General features: G+C 47.0%; 1 protein-coding gene across 1 annotated transcript in view; it reads right to left on the bottom strand.

Moving 5' to 3' along the window:
* Positions 1 to 19,803, bottom strand: part of LOC140398855 (adhesion G protein-coupled receptor D2-like) — a 223,394-nt gene that overhangs the window by 158,361 nt on the left and 45,230 nt on the right. The window contains exons 13-17 of the mRNA XM_072487796.1: positions 16,143 to 16,248; positions 5,044 to 5,093; positions 2,971 to 3,097; positions 2,519 to 2,622; positions 1,711 to 1,813 (exon numbers count right to left, since the gene is read on the bottom strand). Of these exons, the coding sequence (XP_072343897.1) occupies positions 1,711 to 1,813; positions 2,519 to 2,622; positions 2,971 to 3,097; positions 5,044 to 5,093; positions 16,143 to 16,248 (490 nt within the window). The remainder of the gene's footprint in view (positions 1 to 1,710; positions 1,814 to 2,518; positions 2,623 to 2,970; positions 3,098 to 5,043; positions 5,094 to 16,142; positions 16,249 to 19,803) is intronic.

Below are 19,803 nucleotides of genomic sequence, written 5' to 3'. Positions count from 1 at the left end.
CTTACATAACCAGCCTCGTTCTCAGCTGCATTTGCTACCTGACATCTACCATGGGAACATATTTTGTTGGCAGTGCCACGAGGGCAGGTCTTCAGGCGAAGTCCATTGGGTGGGTTCCCCTTATGTACATTGGGGGTTGCCCGTATCCATTGGGAGGGGTACTGTTTTCAGTGCCCTTTGATCTCGGTGGAGCCAGCAAAAAGCGGCTCTATCAAGTCCCGTCCCGCCAGCTTGATGGTGAAAACCAGGCACCCAGATTTTCTGTGCACAGTGTGCCAGAGAATCTGGAGAGAAAACTTGGCTGTGCGGCTGGAGAGTTGCACTCCAGTTTCCTCACCTCACCCAGCACTCGGTGCACAGTGTGAAAAATTCCACCCAATGGCCGGGATTTTCCACCCCTGTTTTTGGTGGGCAGGAATGACAGCAGAGTGGCGAATCCAAAGGGAGTCCCCAAATGGCTTTTACTCTGTTGGATTTTCCCCTTTTGATTGTCCCTGCTCCCACCACCAATGACGTAATAGGGTTCCTGCCATGAAAGTTATTCCCACCATTACCATACATTTTTAAAGTATCATTCACAGGCTTCCCAGCTCTATTATAACCCTTGTGTGGATTTACTTCCCAATGTCAGGGTTTACAACCAGGGACCTTTTTCATAGATTCATAGAATTTACAGTGCAGAAGGAGGCCATTCGGCCCACCGAGTCTGCACCAGCTCTTGGAAAGAGCACCCTTCCCAACCGCACACCTCCACCCTATCCCCATAACCCAGTAACCCCACACCACGCTAAGGGCAATTTTGGACACTAAGGGCAATTTAGCATGGCCAATCCACCTAACCTTCACATCTTTGGACTGGGAGGAAACCGGAGCACCCAGAGGAAACCCACGCACACACGGGGAGAACGTGCAGACTCAGCACAGACAAGCCGGGAATCGAACCTGGGACTCTGGAGCTGTGAAGCAATTGTGCGAATCACTATGCTACCGTGCAGGTGATTTGCTTTTGATCCATCATAAATGTAAGGACTGTCTCACTAATCAATTTAAAAAAGTCACATTAGCATTGAAGTAGATTGTTAATAATAACAAGGACAGTGGGGAATCGTTAGAAAATATTGTGGAGTGATGAAGTAAACATGCTACCACATGGAATAATCGAGGTAAATAGCATAGATACCTTGAAGAGGAAGTTAACTAAGTACATGAAGAAGAGAGGGATAGAAAGATAAGAAGATACAAAGAGAACCCGCCAGAGATGCACAGGTAAGTGCAGCTCCCGAGGGGGGGTGGTGGTCATGCCTGGGCAGTACCTTGCCATGAGGCGGCTTCCAATGGGGAGGTCTTTTAAAAAGAAGGCATCCCGATCTCTTGAATTCTGAGGTTTCTGGCGGGCGAGCTCATTCAGGGACCACCCCGCCAGCGTGGGAACCCGTGGGACTGGCCGCCATGGTTTTTGTTGACCAAGTGTCAAAAGATATGGCAGGAAAAGCTGGCAGTGGAGCCTGCGGGCAGCACACCACTTTACAGGCTTGAGCAGGCACTTTGCCAAAAAAAACAACTGGAAAATTCCTCCGTGGTTCTTCGTTTAACCTGTCAAACCCGTTTTGCCAATTGTCCCTTGGCTGTACTTGTACTCTTTCTGGACAAGCAAGGTTCGAATCATTTACTTGCATCATTAACTTGTGCCTTTTATCCATTTTCTTTTACCTGGTTTGTTTTTGCCGCGTCACTTGCCACAAGAAGAGCCTCTGCTGCGACTAGAGCACAGATGAGATTTTTATGCACGGTGGTCCGATCTGATTTTGGGACGCTGCAAGACAAACATTGATTGAATGTAAAAGCAGTAAATAACACAAAAGACAGTTATAAATGCAATGCAGGATATAAAACATGTCTTGTGATCGCTTATATATAATTCCTGGGTTTTCGAATAAACTGTAAATAAGTGTCAAGCGACATTCTTTTCCAACGCCCTCTTATTCTGGGAGACAGACCGAGAGGATGAGAGAGAATTCTGCTCATTGTTTGATCAAACAATTGCTCTGGCAAATTCTCAACCAGTTCCCAGCAAATGCCACCCATATAGCACTGAGCTGCTACAACTCAAGTTACTGGCAACTTCATTGGGAAAAAGTACAACGTTTCCCATTTCCCAGCCATGCACCCCTCATTGTTCCACACACACACAAGCAAATTGAATCACCAAAAAACAAATAAACTTTAGCACGGAAATTTGTCTGAGCTACTCTCGCTCGACCAACACTATTTTGCCCAAAGCACGGTGAGGGATTTCCTGGCTTCTGTTAACAGAGTTCACTAGCCATTATGATTCCTCGTGGACACAGCTTGTTTGGCGAGTGCACAGGCAGGAAGATCTGGTCCCGTACTGCTTGGATGATACATTAGCAAAGGTCAAATGTGGACAATAAAAAGTGCACACTTAAATAAAAACATCAAAATTGCTGAAGGTGTATAGCATACAGGAATCACCAGAAAATAAGAAGAGACTACTAACCCCACGACTGAGAACAGAATCAGTGTGATCACCAACGCACAGAGCGATATAGTGCAGCCAATCAGTGTTAAATTCATAAGAACAGTTTCTTCATGGGAGCTTCGCTAGAAATATAAATACGGTGGTTTTTTTTCAGTTCCAAAATACTGTAACAGCATAATTGATCATGATTATAACCTAAAGATGAGTCTTTTGTGACTCCAACAATAGGGATTGGACCTATCAGATGGATCTCCCTGGCATTTACAATATAGTTATGATGTTACAAACTGGGTTCCATCTACTGCACAGCAAAGACTGCTTCAGAATGGGTTACGTGAGAAAACTATTCAAATTATAATTTTAAATATAGTAGTTAGACTAAAAAAAAATTCCGACAATTGCATAAGTATTTACATAATAAGAACATTTCCTACAAAAAAACAGAAAAAATGTTTACTTTGTAGTTTTACCTTCACTTCGTAAAGTTGGAAAAGCAAAGCAAAATTTGTAGTGTGATTGCAAAAACAGGTTGTTGATTCAAGCTCAGACTCGACTACTCTGCACCCATCTGTTGACCAGCTTCCGCCTTGTTCTGGCCTGTTAGTGGACAATTCGATACATTGGTGATATGCATGCGAATGTATCTTTTTAAAATACTTTGCCAGTTTGCTAGAAAGGCACCTTTTAAAAATGTGCTCACGGAATAATAATAATAATAATCTTTATTACTGTCACAAGTAGCACATTAACACTGCAATGAGGTTACAGTGAAAAATCCCTTGTCGCTACACTCGGCGCCTGTTCGGTTATACAGAGGGAGAATTTAGAATGTCCAAATTACCTAACAGCAGGTCTTTCGGGACTTGTGCGAGAAAACCCACGCAGACCCAGGGAGAACGTGCAGACTCTGCACAGAGAGTGACCCAAGCCGGCAATCGAACCTGGTGCTGTGAAGCAACAGTGCTAAGTTTGATGAAGTGTGAGGTTAAAGAAATTAAGCTAATGCTGCTTTCATTCTTTGTTCAGAAATGATTCACAAATGATAATCCAGGTGTTGGGACTATTGTTAATTCACGATTGCATTCTGATTTGACAATATTCAATTGCAACCTATCTAATTTTCATGTATGGATCGATCTGCCTGGGCTGTAAACAGAACAATACTTTTCACTGTACCGCGGTACACGTGGCAATAAATCTAAATATTGAAGTAATGACTAATTCATGGTTATTAATTGATACAGATTAAATCAGCCATGATGTGTAACTCTGTTATGGTTTATGGACATATAAACAGAAATGCTGTAACTTGTATCAGCATCTTTTAAAGAGAATAAATGAGCCAATGTTTCAGGTGGAAACTAATAACTTTTGAGAACTGGCTCCACCAGTTAACTTATAAGAAACACCATTTTGTGCCAACGAAAAGCAACTATTTACAGAGTGCTTCAAAATGGTCTTTCCATACTCAGCTCCAGGGTCCAACTGCTGGGACAAAGCCCAACACATCCCAGTGACTTCCCAACTCCCGACCCTGGCCCTAGCGGGTCACGTGACCCCCTTCCCTCAGTGAATGTCCTTTAAAGGGGCTAGCTACTGCAGAAACCTTTCATACAGTGTCAGCCTGGGCTCATTTGGTAGCACACTCACTTCTGAATCATAAGGTTCTGAATTCAAGTCTCACTCCAGAGCTTGAACACAAATCATAAACAAAGGTGGACACTCCGGTATAATACTGAGGAAACATTGCACTGCTGGAGATGCCATCCTTTGGATGCGACATTAAACCAATGCCCTGTCTGCCTGCTTGGCTGATGTAAAAAATGCTGTGACACAATTCTGAAGACCAGGGGATCAATCCCCGGTTTCCTGTCCAGCATTTATCCCTCAATCATTAACACAAGAAACAGATGGTCCAGTCATTATCACAATGCTGTTTGTGGGAGTTTGCAAATTAGCTGCTGTATTTCCTCATTACAACAGTGACAACACTTCAAGAAGTAATTCATTGGCTGTAAAACGGTTTGAGACGGCCCCATGGCCAAGAGAAGCGCTATAAAAATGAACGGTTTTCCTTTTTTTTTCAGAACTCAATACAATATATTGAAGACGTTTTAGGTGCTGATAGGCTACTATATAGATGGCCCACTTTCACATATAGGGGGCGATCTAATGGAAAAACAGTCCCAGATGGAGTCCCAGCGCCCGGAATGACCCCGCTATCAAACGGCACTCTGGTTTTTTTTGGGGCCTCAACGAGGAATTAGGCTCCATAATTAAGTGTGTACGACGCCTCGTTCCAATTTTAGGTAGGCATCCAAGATGTTTGAAGAGCCACCTCTACCTTGCTGATGCCTGTAAAGCAGGCACAAATCGAGCATGGGGTGATCAGAACGCACTAAAGTTGATCCTTTTCACCCTATTTCCTACCGCTTTTAAAATTCCGAATGATTAATATAATGTGTTCCTTATCATAAGTTTTGATCATATTACTCTTAATATGGTGATTTTTTTTTCTGTGCTGACGAATTTGGAATACTCACCTCAAACTAAAATTCCAGAAGACACAGATTGAATCCACAGCATGACCGGTCTAAAGGCGGAAAAAACAAACTGAACTGAATATTAGATAATTCAACAAATGTGACTCTGAAGTACTGGAGGTCATAACGACTTACATTTTTTTATCATTACTCGTGTCGTAAATGGCGCTTTTGTGTTTTCTTCATTTGCAATGCAGGTTAAATGTTGCCTAAACCTACAATTGCATTTCAAATTTTCTGCTAAACATTTCAAATGCTCTATATTCTATTCTCTCTGGTTTAGCACACTGGGCTAAATCGCTGGCTTTTAAAGCAGACCAAGGCAGGCCAGCAGAGCGGTTCAATTCCCGTACCAGCCTCTCCAAACAGGTGCCGGAATGTGGCGACTGTGGCTTTTCACAGTAACTTCATTTGGAGCCTACTTGTGACAATAAGCGATTTTCAGTTCATTTCCTGTTCATCTCTGAAACCTCACAGAATTGAAATAAAGGGCGCGATCTAACCAAATTGCAACAGAGTCCCATGGTGAGAGCATTTAGCCGGGTGTTTCCCGGCACTCGCAGCACCGATAAACACCACGCTATCTATCGGGATGTTGTTGCAATTCGAGGAGTCAGGGGGGAAACACCCTGCCGAGGCCTCGCTTAGTCCCGCTTCCTGCAGCAAACTCCTCAGTGCAGGAAGGGATCGGGACAGCATTATTAAATGACTTCCTATCTCTCAACCCCTCCTGACATGACACCCAAATCCCCCCAAAGCCCAACTCACCTACAAGAGGCCCTCCGCACCCCACCTCAAAGGCACATGGCACCCCCAGGTCCGATCCCCAGTGCAGGAAAAATGCCAGCATGGCACCACCAGCCGGCAGTGCCCCATGGCACCTTGGCAGTGCAAAGATGGACGGCACGTCAACACGCAGAACGATGGAGGATTTTAAAATGGGCAATTAATGCTAGAGAGGCCCACACCAATCCGCCAGCCTGGCAGCTTTCCGTTCAAATGCAGGTGGGGGGTGGGGGTGGGGGTCTCTCTTTGGTGGGGTCCATGGGACTGCCTTACCCACAAGGCATAACCATCCCTCCCCATCCGGGTTCACTCCCGCATTGGCCTTTCCCACCATCTCTCTCGCCGGAGCTCGCCAGCTTGGCCCCTGCCAAACCCCAGACCCCATCTGTCGGGCTGGATTGTCTCCCTTTGGCCTAGCTGCAGTACCAGCAATAGCCACCCATCCTGCTGGAGCTGCCTGAACTGGAGAGCCGCCAACCTCTGATTGACTGGCAGCTCTCTGAGTTTGGTCTTCCTGTTTCTGAGGGACAGTAATTCCATCGCAATTCAATTAACAGACAATCTGCTGCTTAATGGCTGCAGAGCAGCTGTGAGAATCAATGGCGCGCTCTCCTCGACTTTACAGTAAAGGTGGCAGAGATGACTTCCGGTGATGGCGGGCGGGAGGCAGCCGCACATTGGAGGGCTCCCGCTCGTGAACGGCATTTTCAGGGTCTAACGCCCGGTCCCAGGGGTAACAGGGGCGGCAAAAGCAGGGAGAACGCACAGTGAAGGGAGATGTCGAGAACAAGTAAAAAAACGGCCGTGAAAAAAGCGGCTGAAAGTCCGTCGGGGAGTGGAAAGGTCACCGCGGGGACGGCAAGAAAAGTGGAGGCTGGGGCACCAGGGGAGGCCGCATTGCCCACGGCTGAAGAAATGACTACGGTGATGGCCGTGGAACTCGAAAGACAGTTCACAAAACACATGGAGGCGATGAGGAAGGAGATGGGGGCGGTATTGAAAGTGCTGGTGGAGGAGGCGATTGCCCCGGTGAGGGCGGCGGTATTGAGCGCAGTGGCAGAGGTGCGGGAACGAGGTGAGACACTGAAGGAAGTGGAAGAGACATTATTGCAGCACAGCGATCAACTTACCTCGATGGGGAAGGAGATGCGGTAGGTGATAGAGATCAACGAGGGTCTGCGAGCCAAAATGGATGACTTGGAAAACAGATCCAGGCGACAGAATCTGAGGATTGTGGGTCTTCCCGAAGGAGTGGAAGGCCCGAGGCCGACTGAGTATTTTGCCGCGATGTTGGCGAATCTATTGGGGGAGGATGATGATCCCTCCCGATATGAACTGGATCGGGCTCATCTGTCGTAGAGGCCTGTACCAAAGGAGAGTGAGCCGCCAAGAGTAGTGACTCTGTGTTTTCGTAGGTACAGTGTGAAGGAGAAGGTCCTGTGCTGGGCAAAGCAGAAGCGGGTGGTGCAGTGGGCTGGAGCTGGTATACGCATATATCAGGACTTTACAGTGGAGCTGGCGAGGAGGCGTGCTGCCTTCAGCCGGGTGAAAAAGGCGCTGTTCATCAGTAAGGTGCGGTGCAAGGACCAGGGACATTTTTCGGGACGGCGAAAGCAGCGGAGGAGTTTGCGAAGGCAGAAGGACTGTGGCTGAATTGAGAAGTGGGCATCTACCGATGTAGCCTCATGTAGCTGTATTTTCTCACTGCGGCGGATTTATGTGCTAAATGAGCCAACGTTGTATATATGTGGACAAAGGAAGAGATGGGATTTTCACTTGCAATGATGGTTATTTGGGGCTTGGGTGTGTATGCGGGGTTTGTGTGCTAAAGGGAATTTCTGGGTTTTCCTGGGGCCGGGCAACGGGGAAAGAGACCCGGGCGGGGGTCTCCACGCTGGCTGGTTTAAGCCAGCCAGTGAACGGGAGTGAGGTGGGGGGAGGGGCTGCGGCCATCGGAGCCTGGCAGAACGGGTCCCGATGAGTCTAGCCGGGGTGGAAAGATGGGGGGAAGGAACAGAGGTTGGGGGGAGGACTTTTGTAAGAGGAAGTGGAGGGAAAGGGTCGAGGGGGGGGGGGGCTTGCAATGCATGGGTGTCATCTACGGTACTCTTTCAGGGATTGGATGAGATTGAATGTTAGGGGAGGGGGGGGGGGGGGGGGTCCCTATAGGTTAATGGTGACCATAGGTGATTCCTGATTCCTTTTTCTTTTATTTCTCCTTTGTTTGTCCCACCGTGGGAGGGTTTGTTTTATTTGATGCTTATATTGCCAGGTGGGTCGTTGCTTAGGGTGGTGGGAGGATGGGATCGTTGTTGTTGATAAGGAAATTGACTTTGTATTTGTTACCGTTTACTGCTTGTTGGTGGGGTGTAAATTCTGAAGAAAATGTGAAAATGGAGAATAAAAATATTTTACAAAAAAAAAAGAAAAAGGTGGCGGAGACTCCAGCAACCGGTTAAGTGCAGCACCATGTCCCTAGGGGAGTTCATTTAATTTTCAGGTCATTTAAATTAAACAACAAAAACATCAGATGGATTCCATTACTGGCAAACACTCCTCCCAGCCCAATTCTCCTGTGTTTACATTTCTACATATTAGATACATTTAAGGGAAGGTGGATAAGTATATGAAGAATGGATTGAAGGGTTACATTGGGCAATTTTAATAAGGATGGGCGATTTTAATAAGGATGAGAGTTGAAAGGCCCCTGGGTAATGCGCTGGTTTTAGTTTTTCAAAATTCTCTGGTTTCGCATTTCCTGTAGATTGGAAAATAGTGAACGTAACTCCTTTATTCAAAAAAGGGGAGGGAGACCTAAAACTTAACATGTGTCATAGGGAAAATGTTATAAGCTGTTATTAAAGATTTATAGGGGGACATTTAGAAAATCATGGTAATCAAACAGAATCAACATGGTTTTGAGAGAGGGAAATCAAGTTTAGCCAATTTCTCGGAGTTCTCTGAAGGAGTCACATGTGCTGTCGATAAAGGGGAAACAGTAGGTGTACTGTACTTAGATTTCCAGAAGACATTTCATAAGATATCATATCAAAGGTTTACAGCCAATGAATTACGTCTTGAAGTGTTGTCACTGTTGTAATGAGGAAATACAGCCGAAAATAAAAGCTTATAGTGCAGAGGCAACATATTGGCATGGATAGAAGATTGGCTAGCTATCAGGAAACGGAGAGTAAACATAAATGGGCCATTTTATGGTTGCCAAGTTCTAAGCTTTGCGCAGGTCAAGGAGACACAGCCTGAGTGAGACACATCCAGAGTGGGAATTGGAAATTGGTAATTTGGTGCAGTGAGGTAATTCGGTGCAGATTGGGAGAGGGTGCTTTTTCCCTAGTGTTTTGTTCTCTTTCTTCTGGCTTGTAACTTTTAATCTGCAGGGAGAGAACCAGAGAGCATCCTGGGAAGGTAAGTGATTTTTATTTTATATTTTTATTACCTTTTCAAATTGTGTGGGGGGGGGGGGGGAAACTAAAGTGACATCACAGTAAAGCTGTGACCTGATTGGCTGGTTGGGAATCTACGCTAAATTTAAAAATTAAACATTGTTAAATTAATTAAACATAATTACTTAATTATAATTTAGAGGTGTAGAGTACTATATTTAGCTTTCACATTTTTGTAGAAATCTAGTGCTAGGAAACATATAGTTAACAGTAACTTATTTTTTAAAAAAAATTAAATTTAATTTACTAATTAATTAACGCAATGTCAATTAGAGGGGTGCAGTGCTCTGACTGTGAGATGTGGCAAGTCGGGGAGGCTTCCAGCATCCCGGATTGCTTCATCTGCAGAATGTGCACCCAACTGGGGCTCCTCACAGACCGCGTGGTTCGGTTGGAGCAGCAGTTGGATGCACTTAGGAGCATGCAGGTGGCGGAAAGCATCATAGATAGCAGTTATATAAATGTGGTCACACCCAAGGTGCAGGCAGAGAAATGGGTGACCACCAGAAAGGGCTGGCAGTCAGTGCAGGAATCCCCTGTGGTTGTCCCCCTCTCGAACAGGTATACCCCTTTGGATACTGTCGGGGTAGGATAGCCTATCAGGGGAAAACAGCAGCAGCCAGAGCAGTGGCACCACAGCTGGCTCTGATGTTCAGCAGGGAGGGTCAAAGCGCAGAAGAGCAATAGTCATAGGGGACACTATAGTCAGGGGCACAGATAGGCGCTTCTGTGGATGTGAAAGAGACTCCAGTATGGTATGTTGCCTCCCTGGTGCCAGGGTCCAGGATGTCTCAGACCGGGTAGCGGGCATCCTGAAGGGGGAGGGCAAACAGGCAGAGGTTGTTGTACATATTGGTACTAACAACATAGACAGGAAGTGGCATGAGGTCATGCAGCAGGAGTTCAGGGAGCTAGGCAAAAAGTGAAAAGACAGGACCTCTAGGGTTGTAATCTCAGGATTACTCCCTGTGCTATGTGCCAGTGAGGCTAGAAATAGGAAGATAGACCAGCTACGCATGTGGCTAAACAGCTGGTATAGGAGGGAGGGTTTCTGTTATCTGGACCACTGGGAGCTCTTCCGGGGCAGGTTTGACCTGTATAAGAAGGACGGGTTGCATCTAAACTGGAGAGGCATAAATATCCTGGCCGCGAGGTTTGCTAGTGTCACACGGGAGGGTTTAAACTAGTATGGCAGGGGGGTGGGTACCGGAGCAATAGGTCAGAAGGTGAAAGCATTGAGGGAGAACTAGGGAATAGGGCAAGTGTGGCTCTGAGGAAGAGCAGACAGGGAGATGTTGCTGAAAACAGCGGGTCTGATGGCCTGAAGTGCATATGTTTTAATGCAAGACGAATTACGGGTAAGGCAGGTGAACTTAGAGCTTGGATTAGTACTTGGAACTATGATGTTGTTGCCATTACAGAGACCTGGTTGAGGGAAGGACAGGATTGGCAGCTAAACGTTCCAGGATTTAGATGTTTCAGGCGGAATAGAGGGGGATGTAAAAGGGGTGGCGGAGTTGCGCTACTGGTTAGGGAGAATATCACAGCTGTACTACGGGAGGACACCTCAGAGGGCAGCGAGGCTATATGGGTAGAGATCAGGAATAAGAAGGGTGCAGTCACAATGTTGGAGGTTTACTACAGGCCTCCCAACAGCCAGCGGGAGATAGAGGAGCAGATAGGTAGACAGATTTTGGAAACAAGTAAAAACAACAGGGTCGTTGTGATGGCAGACTTCAACTTCCCCAATATTGACGGGGACTCACTTAGTGCCAGGGGCTTAGACGGGGCGGAGTTTGTAAGGAGCATCCAGGAGGGCTTCTTAAAACAATATGTAGATAGTCCAACGAGGTAAGGGGCTGTACTGGACCTGGTATTGGGGAATGAGCCCAGCCAGGTGGTAGAAATTGCAGTAGGGGAGCATTTTGGGAACAGTGACCACAATTCAGTAAGTTTTAAAGTGCTGGTGGACAAGGCTAAGAGTGGTCCTAGGGTGAATGTGCTAAATTGGGGGAAGGCTAATTATAACAATATTAGGCAGGAACTGAAGAACCTAGATTGGGGGCGGATGTTTGAGGGTAAATCAACATCCGACATGTGGGAGGCTTTCAAATGTCAGTTGAAAGGAATTCAGGACCGGCATGGTCCTGTGCAGAAGAAGGATAAATACGGCAAATTTCGGGAACCTTGAATAACGAGAGATATTGTAGGCCTCGTCAAATAGAAAAATGAGGCATTTGTCAGGGCTAGAAGGCTGGGAACAGACGAAGCCTGTGTGGAATATAAGGAAAGTAGGAAGGAACTTAAGCAAGGAGTCAGGTGTGCTAGAAGAGGTCACGAAAGGTCATTGGCAAATAGGGTTAAGGAAAATCCCAAGGCTTTCTACAAGTACATAAAAAGCAAGAGGGGAGCCATGGAAATGGTTGGCCCACTGAAGGATAGGCAAGGGAATCTATATGTGGAGCCAGAGGAAATAGGCGAGGTACTAAATGAATACTTTGCAGCAGTATTCACCAAAGAGAAGGAATTGGTGGATGTTGAGTCTGGAGAAGGGTGTGTAGATAGCCTGGATCACATTGAGATCCAAAAAGACGAGGTGTTGGGCGTCTTGAAAAATATTAAGGTCGATAAGTCCCCAGGGCCAGACGGGATCTACCCCAGAATACTGAAGGAGGCTGGAGAGAAAATTGCTGAGACCTTGACAGAAATCTTTGGATCCTCACTGTCTTCAGGTGATGTCCCAGAGGACTGGAGAATAGCCAATGTTGTTCCTTTGTTTAAGAAGGGTAGCAAGGATAATCCAGGGAACTACAGGCCGGTGAGCCTTACGTCAGTGGTAGGGAAATTACTGGAGAGAATTCTTCGAGACAGGATCTACTCCCATTTGGAAGCAAATGGACGTATTAGCGAGAGGCAGCATGGTTTTGTGAAAGGGAGGTCGTGTCTCACTAACTTGATAGAGTTTTTCGAAGCGGTCACACAGATGATTGATGCAGGTAGGGCAGTGGATGTTGTCTACATGGACTTCAGTAAGGTCTTTGACAAGGTCCCTCATGGTAGACTGGTACAAAAGGTGAAGTCACACGGGATCAGGGGTGAGCTGGCAAGATGGATACAGAACTGGCTAGGTCATAGAAGGCAGAGTTAGCAATGGAAGGGTGCTTTTCTAATTGGAGGGCTGTGACTAGTGGTGTTCCGCAGGGATCAGTGCTGGGACCTTTGCTGTTCGTAGTATATATAAATGATTTGGAGGAAAATGTAACTGGTCTGATTGGTAAGTTTGCAGACGACACAAAGGTTGGTGGAATTGCGGATAGCGATGAGAACTGTCAGAGGATACAGCAGGATTTCGATCATTTGGAGACTTGGGCGGAGAGATGGCAGATGGAGTTTAATCCGGACAAATGTGAGGAATGCATTTTGGAAGGTCTAATGCAGGTAGGAAATATATAGTGAATGGTAGAACCCTCAAGAGTGTTGAAAGTCAGAGAGATCTAGGTGTACAGGTCCAGAGGTCACTGAAAGGGGCAACACAAGTGGAGAAGGTAGTCAAGAATGCATATGGCATGCTTGCCTTCATTGGCCGGGGCATTGAGTATAAGAATTGGCAAGTCATGTTGCAGCTGTATAGAACCTTAGTTAGGCCACACTTAGGAGTATAGTGTTCAATTCTGTTCGCCACACTACCAGAAGGATGTGGAGGCTTTAGAGAGGGTGCAGAAGAGATTTACCAGGATGTTGGGCTTGGTATGGAGGGCATTAGCTTTGAGGAGCGGTTGAATAAACTCGGTTTGTTCTCACTGGAACGACGGAGGTTGAGGGGACCTGTTGGAGGTCTACAAAATTATGAGGGGCATAGACAGAGTGGATAGTCAGAGGCTTTTTCCCAGGGTAGAGGGGTCAATCACTAGGGGGCATAGGTTTAAGGTGCAAGAGGCAGGGTTTAGAGGAGATGTACGAGGCAAGTTTTTTTACACAGAGGGTAGTGGGTGCCTGGAACTCGCTGCCGGAGGAGGTGGTGGAAGCAAGGACGATAGTGACATTTAAGGGGTATCTTGACGAATACATGAATAGGATGGGAATAGAGGGATATGGACCCAGGAAGTGTAGAAGATTTTAGTTTAGACGGGCAGCATAGTCGGCACAGGCTTGGAGTGCCGAAGGGCCTGTTCCTGTGCTGTACTTTTCTTTGTTCTTTGTTCTTTGTAATGAGTGGTGTGCCACAAGGATCTGTTCTGGGCCTCAACTTTTTACTATCTACATAAATGACATGGATAAAGGGACTGAAGTTATGGTTGTGAATCTTTTTGACGAGACAAAGATAGGTAGGAAAGTAAATTGTGAAGAGGTCATAAGAAGACTACAAGTGAGTGGGTAATGTTCTGCCAAATGGAGTACAACGTGGGAAAATGTGAAATTGACCACTTTGGCAGGAAGAATTTAAAAAGTGAATAATCTAAACAATGAAAGATTGCAGAGTTCTGAGACACAGGGGGATCTGGGTGTCTCAGTGCATGAATCTTAAAAAGTTGGTATGCAGGTACAGCAAGTAATTAGGAAAGCTAATAGGATGTTAACAATTATTGCAAGGTGAATTGAATCAAGAGATGAGAAGCTATGCTTCAGTCATACAGGGTATTGGCGAGACTACATTTGGAGTACTGTGTTTGGAGTATTGGTTACCTTATTTTTTGTTTAAATAATTTAGAGTCCCCAATTATTTATTTTTTTCCAATTAAGGGCAATTTAGCGTGGCCAATCCACCTAACCTGCACACCTTTTGGGTTGTGGGGGTGAAACCCCCGCAGAGACAGGGAGAATGTACAAACTCCACACGGACAGTGACCCAGGGCCGGGATTCAAACCCGGGTCCTCAGCACCGCAGTCCTAGTGCTATCCACTGTGTCACCGTGCTGCCCTTTGGTTACCTTATTTAAGGAAAGATATAAATTCATTGGAGCAGTTCAAAGAAGGTTCTCCAGACTGACACCTGGAATGGGTGGATTGTCTTTGAGGAATGGTTAAACAGGCTAGGCTTGTATCCATTGGAGTTTAGAAGAGTAAGAGGTGACTTGGTTGAAACCCATAAAATCCTGAGGGGTCTTGACAGGGGGATGTGGAAAGGATGCTTCCTCTTGTGGGAGAATCTAAACTAGGGGTCACTAATTAAAAATAAGGGGTCACTCATCTCAGATAGAGTTGAGGAAAAATGGTTTCACTCAGAGGGTCACAGCTCCAGGGTCCCAGGTTCGATTCCGGCTTGGGTCACTGTCCGTGCGGAGTCTGCACATCCTCCCCGTGTGTGCGTGGGTTTCCTCCGGGTGCTCCGGTTCCCTCCCACAGTCCAAAGATGTGCAGGTTAAGTGGATTGGCCATGATAAATTGCCCTTAATTGTCCAAAATTGCCCTTTGAGTTGGGTGGGGTTACTGGGTTATAGGGATAGGGTGGAGGTGTTGACTTTGGGTAGGGTGCTCTTTCCAAGAGCCGGTGCCAACTCAATGGGCCGAATGGCCTCCTTCTGCACTGTAAATGTTATGATAATCTATGAATTCTTTGAAAGATTCTTCTTCAAAAGACAGCGGTAGCAAGAGACTTGCAATACTTTTAAGGCAGAGGTAGATGGATTCTTGATTCACAAGAGAGTGAAAGGTTATCGGAGGTTGACGGGAATGTGGGATTGAGGTTACAATCAGCTCAGGCATGATGTTATTGAACGGCTGAGCAGGCTCGAGGGGCCGAATGGTTAACTCCTGTCCCAAATTCATATGTTCGTATGAAAGATGGAAGGAAGCTTGAATGGAGCATAAACACAGGCAAGGGCTGACTGGGCTGCTTCAGTGCTGTATATTCTTTGTAACTTGCTACACTCTGGTGTTTCGGGGTACAGAAGCAGGCACAAGAAAACTCATACCTCCTCTTTTTCTCATCTTCTAAGCTCAAGCTCAATGACGGCCTGTACTGTGGATCTTGGGTCTTCAACCAGGCTTTTCAGCAAAAATAAAAACTGCCGATTTACACCTAAACGTATATTTTTTATGCTATTCGGAGAAAATAAGAAGGAGAAGAAGAGGACCACACGGCTCCTCGAGCCTGCTTTATCATTCAACACGATCATGGCTGATCTTCTGCCTCAACTCCACTTTCCTGCCCACGCCCCATAGGACTTGATTCCCTGGGAAATCAAATATCTGTCGATCTCGGCCTTGAATATGTTCAACAATGGCGCATCCACAACCCTCTGGGGTAGAGATGTAAAAATTCACAACCCTTTGAGCGAAGACGTTCCTCCTCAGTCCTAGATGATCAATCACTTATCCCGAGACTCTGCCATGTGTTCTAGAACCCTCAATCAGGAGGAACAGCGTCTACTCTGGAAAGCCCCTTCAGAATCTTGCATGTTTCAATGAGATCGGGGTCCATTTTATGCAGCCTCTTACCATAGGACAACCTTCTCATCCCAGGAACCAACCTAGTGAACCTTCTCTCTGCCACCTCCAATGACATTTATGATTTTCTTAGTGTCAAGTTCTTAAAAAATATATTTATGTGACCGATTGGAATAGAAAGAAAGGAAAAGTAAGCAGGGGTGATCTAATTTTAATATCTTATCCCAAGGATACGCTTCTGAAAATGCAACATTCCATCAACGCCACACTGGAGTTCCCAGAATATGAACGAAAATCCAGGTACGTCACTTCAACCCCAAACTTTCCAAGTCAGAGGCAGTAATATTACTAGCTGAACTAAGCTGACAGCATAGGTACAAGTCGCCAGCTAAATATAAATACATATTACTCTGCGTATTTAGTTGGTTTCAATAAAATGATCAGCAGTAAAATACAAACCCCTACCTTTACTCTGTGTTGCAATCTGTACTGTGTGGGTGTGCTGACTGGCTGACCCCTGTGATACACAGTTGATGAAATAATTGCTGATGCAACCTGCATACCTCCATGTCTGTGGACAGCATGGAAAACATTAAAATTGACTCAAAGCACATGGGTTTTGAAGGTTAAAGTATCTCAAATCTTCATCAAAAACCATACTATCTTTTACAATACCATATGCACTGCAAAACATTAAAGAGTTGATATAATTGTTGTTATAACCTGCCTGCTTACCACTGGCTGGGGACTAATGGCAATCCCACAATCCTTAGGGAGTATGAGCTTCCCCAATTGGGGGGGGGGGGGGGGGGGGGGAGGAGAAATCCTTAGCAGGTCCCTGCATAAATAAAGCTGGCCAGTATGGAACCAGCTAGAGAGGAGTGAGCAGCAAGGGAGTTATTGCTGCTGTTGTGTATATATATATATATATTATTGTAAATAAAGTTTTCTTTCTGTTCTACCAACTTGTGCTGGATTCTTCGTGACCCTCACAAAACTAGCGACAAGGGTTAAAGTGGATAGCTGTCTACGCTGCTGAAGCCACCTCCCTGGATTTTTGTTGGATACAGGTTGGAAGTTTTTTTTCTCTGTATCGACGTTTGGATGTTTTTGATGCTGCACTGGAAAGTTGGAACCAGTACGCACAACGGATGCGTTACTATTTCCGGGCAAACAACACCACCAAAAACGAGCGGCAGGTGGTCGTTTTGCTCACCGCCTGCGGCCCGCATATGTTTGGGGTGATTAGGAGCCTTACGTACCCAGCTGCGCCGGACAACAAGGCGTTTGATAAACTTGTGACCTTCGTGGGGCAACATTTTAACCCAACCCCGTCCACGATAGTCCAACGTTACCGGTTTTATACCACTGAGAGGACCCCGGAGAATCCCTTGCAGAGTTTCTATCCAGGCTACGTAGGATTGCAGAGTACTGTGACTAAGGTGAGACATTGTCAGAAATGTTACGCGACCGTTTGGTTTGCAGTATTAACAATGCGGCCATCCAGAGAAAGTTGTTAGCCGAGTCAACATTGACTTTTCAACAGGCCATTCAGATAGTATTGTCCCGAGAGAGTGCAGAACGGGAAGTGCAGGAGCTACAGGGAATGGAGGTGCATGCCTTGGGGTGCAACTCCTTCCGTCCAAAAGCGTCTCCCCACACCCCTGCCGTATCTTGGGCGGGGCGACGACCGGATCGACACCAGTGGCCGGCGGACGTTCCTCCCCGAAGGGAGCCTTCTCCAGAACCGATGAATGAGGAGCCATGTCAGTGTCGGACTTGTGGACGCCAACCCCGTCGCGGACACCGGTCATGGGGGCGCCAGAGACGCCGTCGTTCCGACAGAAACTGGGGCCAGCCCAGGGGCCATACCTTCCATTTGGATGAACCTGCGAGGAATACTCCCGAGGATGTGGAGATGGAGGACGACTGCCTGCAGCTCAATTCTGTGGCAGCATCCCATGTGGCCCCCATTAAGGTGACAGTATGGGTCAATGGTCACCTGCTTGAGATGGAGTTGGACACTGGAGCAGCGGTCTCCGTGATCGCCCAGAGGACTTTCGACCACACCAAGCAGGGTATACAGACCTTTACATTAACTGATAGACAGGCCAGGTTGGCCATCTACACGGGGGAACCATTGGACATTGCAGGAACTAAGATGACCCCTGTTGTTTATGGACGCCAGGAGGGGCGTTTCCCATTTATCATGGTGCACGGCCATGGGCCCAGCCTGTTGGGTCGGGACTGGTTGCGCCATTGGAGGCTGCAGTGGCAGCACATCCTTCAAACAGGTTCTGGAGGGTTGACTGAGGTGATAGGACGGTACACAGATGTATTCCAGCCCGGTTTGGGGAAGATAAAAGGCGCCGTAGCCCATATCCAAGTCGAACCAGGAGCCACGCTGCGCTATTTCCGGGTGCGTCTGGTGTCTTACACCTTGCTCGAGAAGATAGAAGAGGAGCTCACTCATTTGGAGTCCTTGGGTATTATCAGGCCTGTCCGTTTCGCTGACTGGGCAGCACCAATTGTACCTGTAATGAAGCCATATGCCACAGTTCGCGGCGACTATAAACGTAAAGTGAATATGGCTTCCCGGCTCGACCGATATCCAATGCCCCGCATAGAAGATCTCTACACGAAGCTTGAAGGCAGACTCTCATTCACGAAATTAGATATGCGTCACGCCTACCTACAGTTGGAGCTGGACCCTGCCTCTCGGCCATATGTAATTATTAATACACACAGGGGCCTGTATGAATATACACGGTTGCCCTTTGGGGTATCCTCTGCTTGCGCTATCTTTCAACCCGTCATGGAGGGCATCTTGAGGTTTACAGTGTGTCGCTGTCTACTTAGACAACGTTTTGACTACGGGGACGACGGAGCGGGAAAGCATTTGGAAAATTTGGAGGCTGTCCTTAGATGCTTCTCAGAGGCTGGAGTCCGTTTACTTCGTACAAAGTGCGTCTTTCAGGCAAAGGAAGTGGCCTACCTGGGTTAACGGTGCACCGCGAAGGTTTGCACCCCATCGCAGAGAAGGTGCGTGCAATTCAACAGGCCCCCGCCCTGACTGACACTTTGCACCTTCGTTCATTTCTCGGCCTCGTAAATTATAACGGGAAGTTCCTCCCCAATCCTGCCCCCCCCCCGTTGCACATTCTGCTAAAGAAGAATCACACCTGGGTTTGGGGTCAGCCGCAAGAAACCGCTTTCCGGCGGGTAAAACAGACATTGTCGTCATCGTCGTCGGGGTTACTAACCCACTACGATCCTGAAAAGCCTTTGCTCATCATGTGTGATGCATCCCCGTATGGTATTGGGGAGGTCCTGTCCCACAAGATGGAGAACGGGGCTGAGCAGCCGATAGCTTTCGCCTCCGCACATTGACTGCAGCGGAAAATAAGTAAGCACAGATCGAGAAGGAGGGCCTGGCGGTGGTCTTCCACCAGTATGTGTATGGCCGCCATTTCACTATTACGACTGATCATAAGCCTCTGCTGGAACTTTTCCAAGAGGATAAGCCAATAATCCATTGCTTCCGCAAGGATCCAGTGCTGGGCTTTGTTGCTCGTTGCCTACGGGCATTCTCTGCAGCATAAACCAGGGACCCAGATAGCGAATGCCGACCGTGGGGGTCCACCGGCTCCATGTCGACCCCCACGACAGGGGAGGTGGTTGCAGCCCTAAATTTTATGGACCCCTTGCCTGTCATGGCATCACAGATCCATGAGTGGACCCAGAAAGAGCTAGTCCTGTCAAAGGTTTGGCATATAGTCCTGTATGGTGGGCAACATAGATAGCTCCCAGGCGAGTTGCGGGCATTTTCCTCCAAGCTGTCAGAATTTAGCGTGGAACCCCTGTCCCCCCTGCTGTTTGCCCTGGCGATCGAGCCGCTGGCCATGGCGTTGAGGGAGTCCAAAAACCTGGAGGGGGCTTGTTCGAGGGGGGGAGGAGCATCATGTCTCACTGTATGCGGATGACCTGCTCCTGTATATTGCGGATCCGTTGGAGGGGATGGGGGAGGTCATTGAGATTCTTGGAGACTGGAGACATTCAGGGTATAAGTTGAATGTTGGAAAAAGCGAGCTTTTTGTGATACATGCGAAGGACCAGGAAAAGAGGT

The sequence above is a fragment of the Scyliorhinus torazame genome, chromosome 22 (genome assembly GCF_047496885.1).
Source record: "Scyliorhinus torazame isolate Kashiwa2021f chromosome 22, sScyTor2.1, whole genome shotgun sequence".
Classification (NCBI taxonomy): Eukaryota; Metazoa; Chordata; class Chondrichthyes; order Carcharhiniformes; family Scyliorhinidae; genus Scyliorhinus; species Scyliorhinus torazame.
The sequence above is the reverse complement of the archived record's forward strand: the minus strand, read 5'-3'. Positions and strand labels throughout refer to the sequence as shown.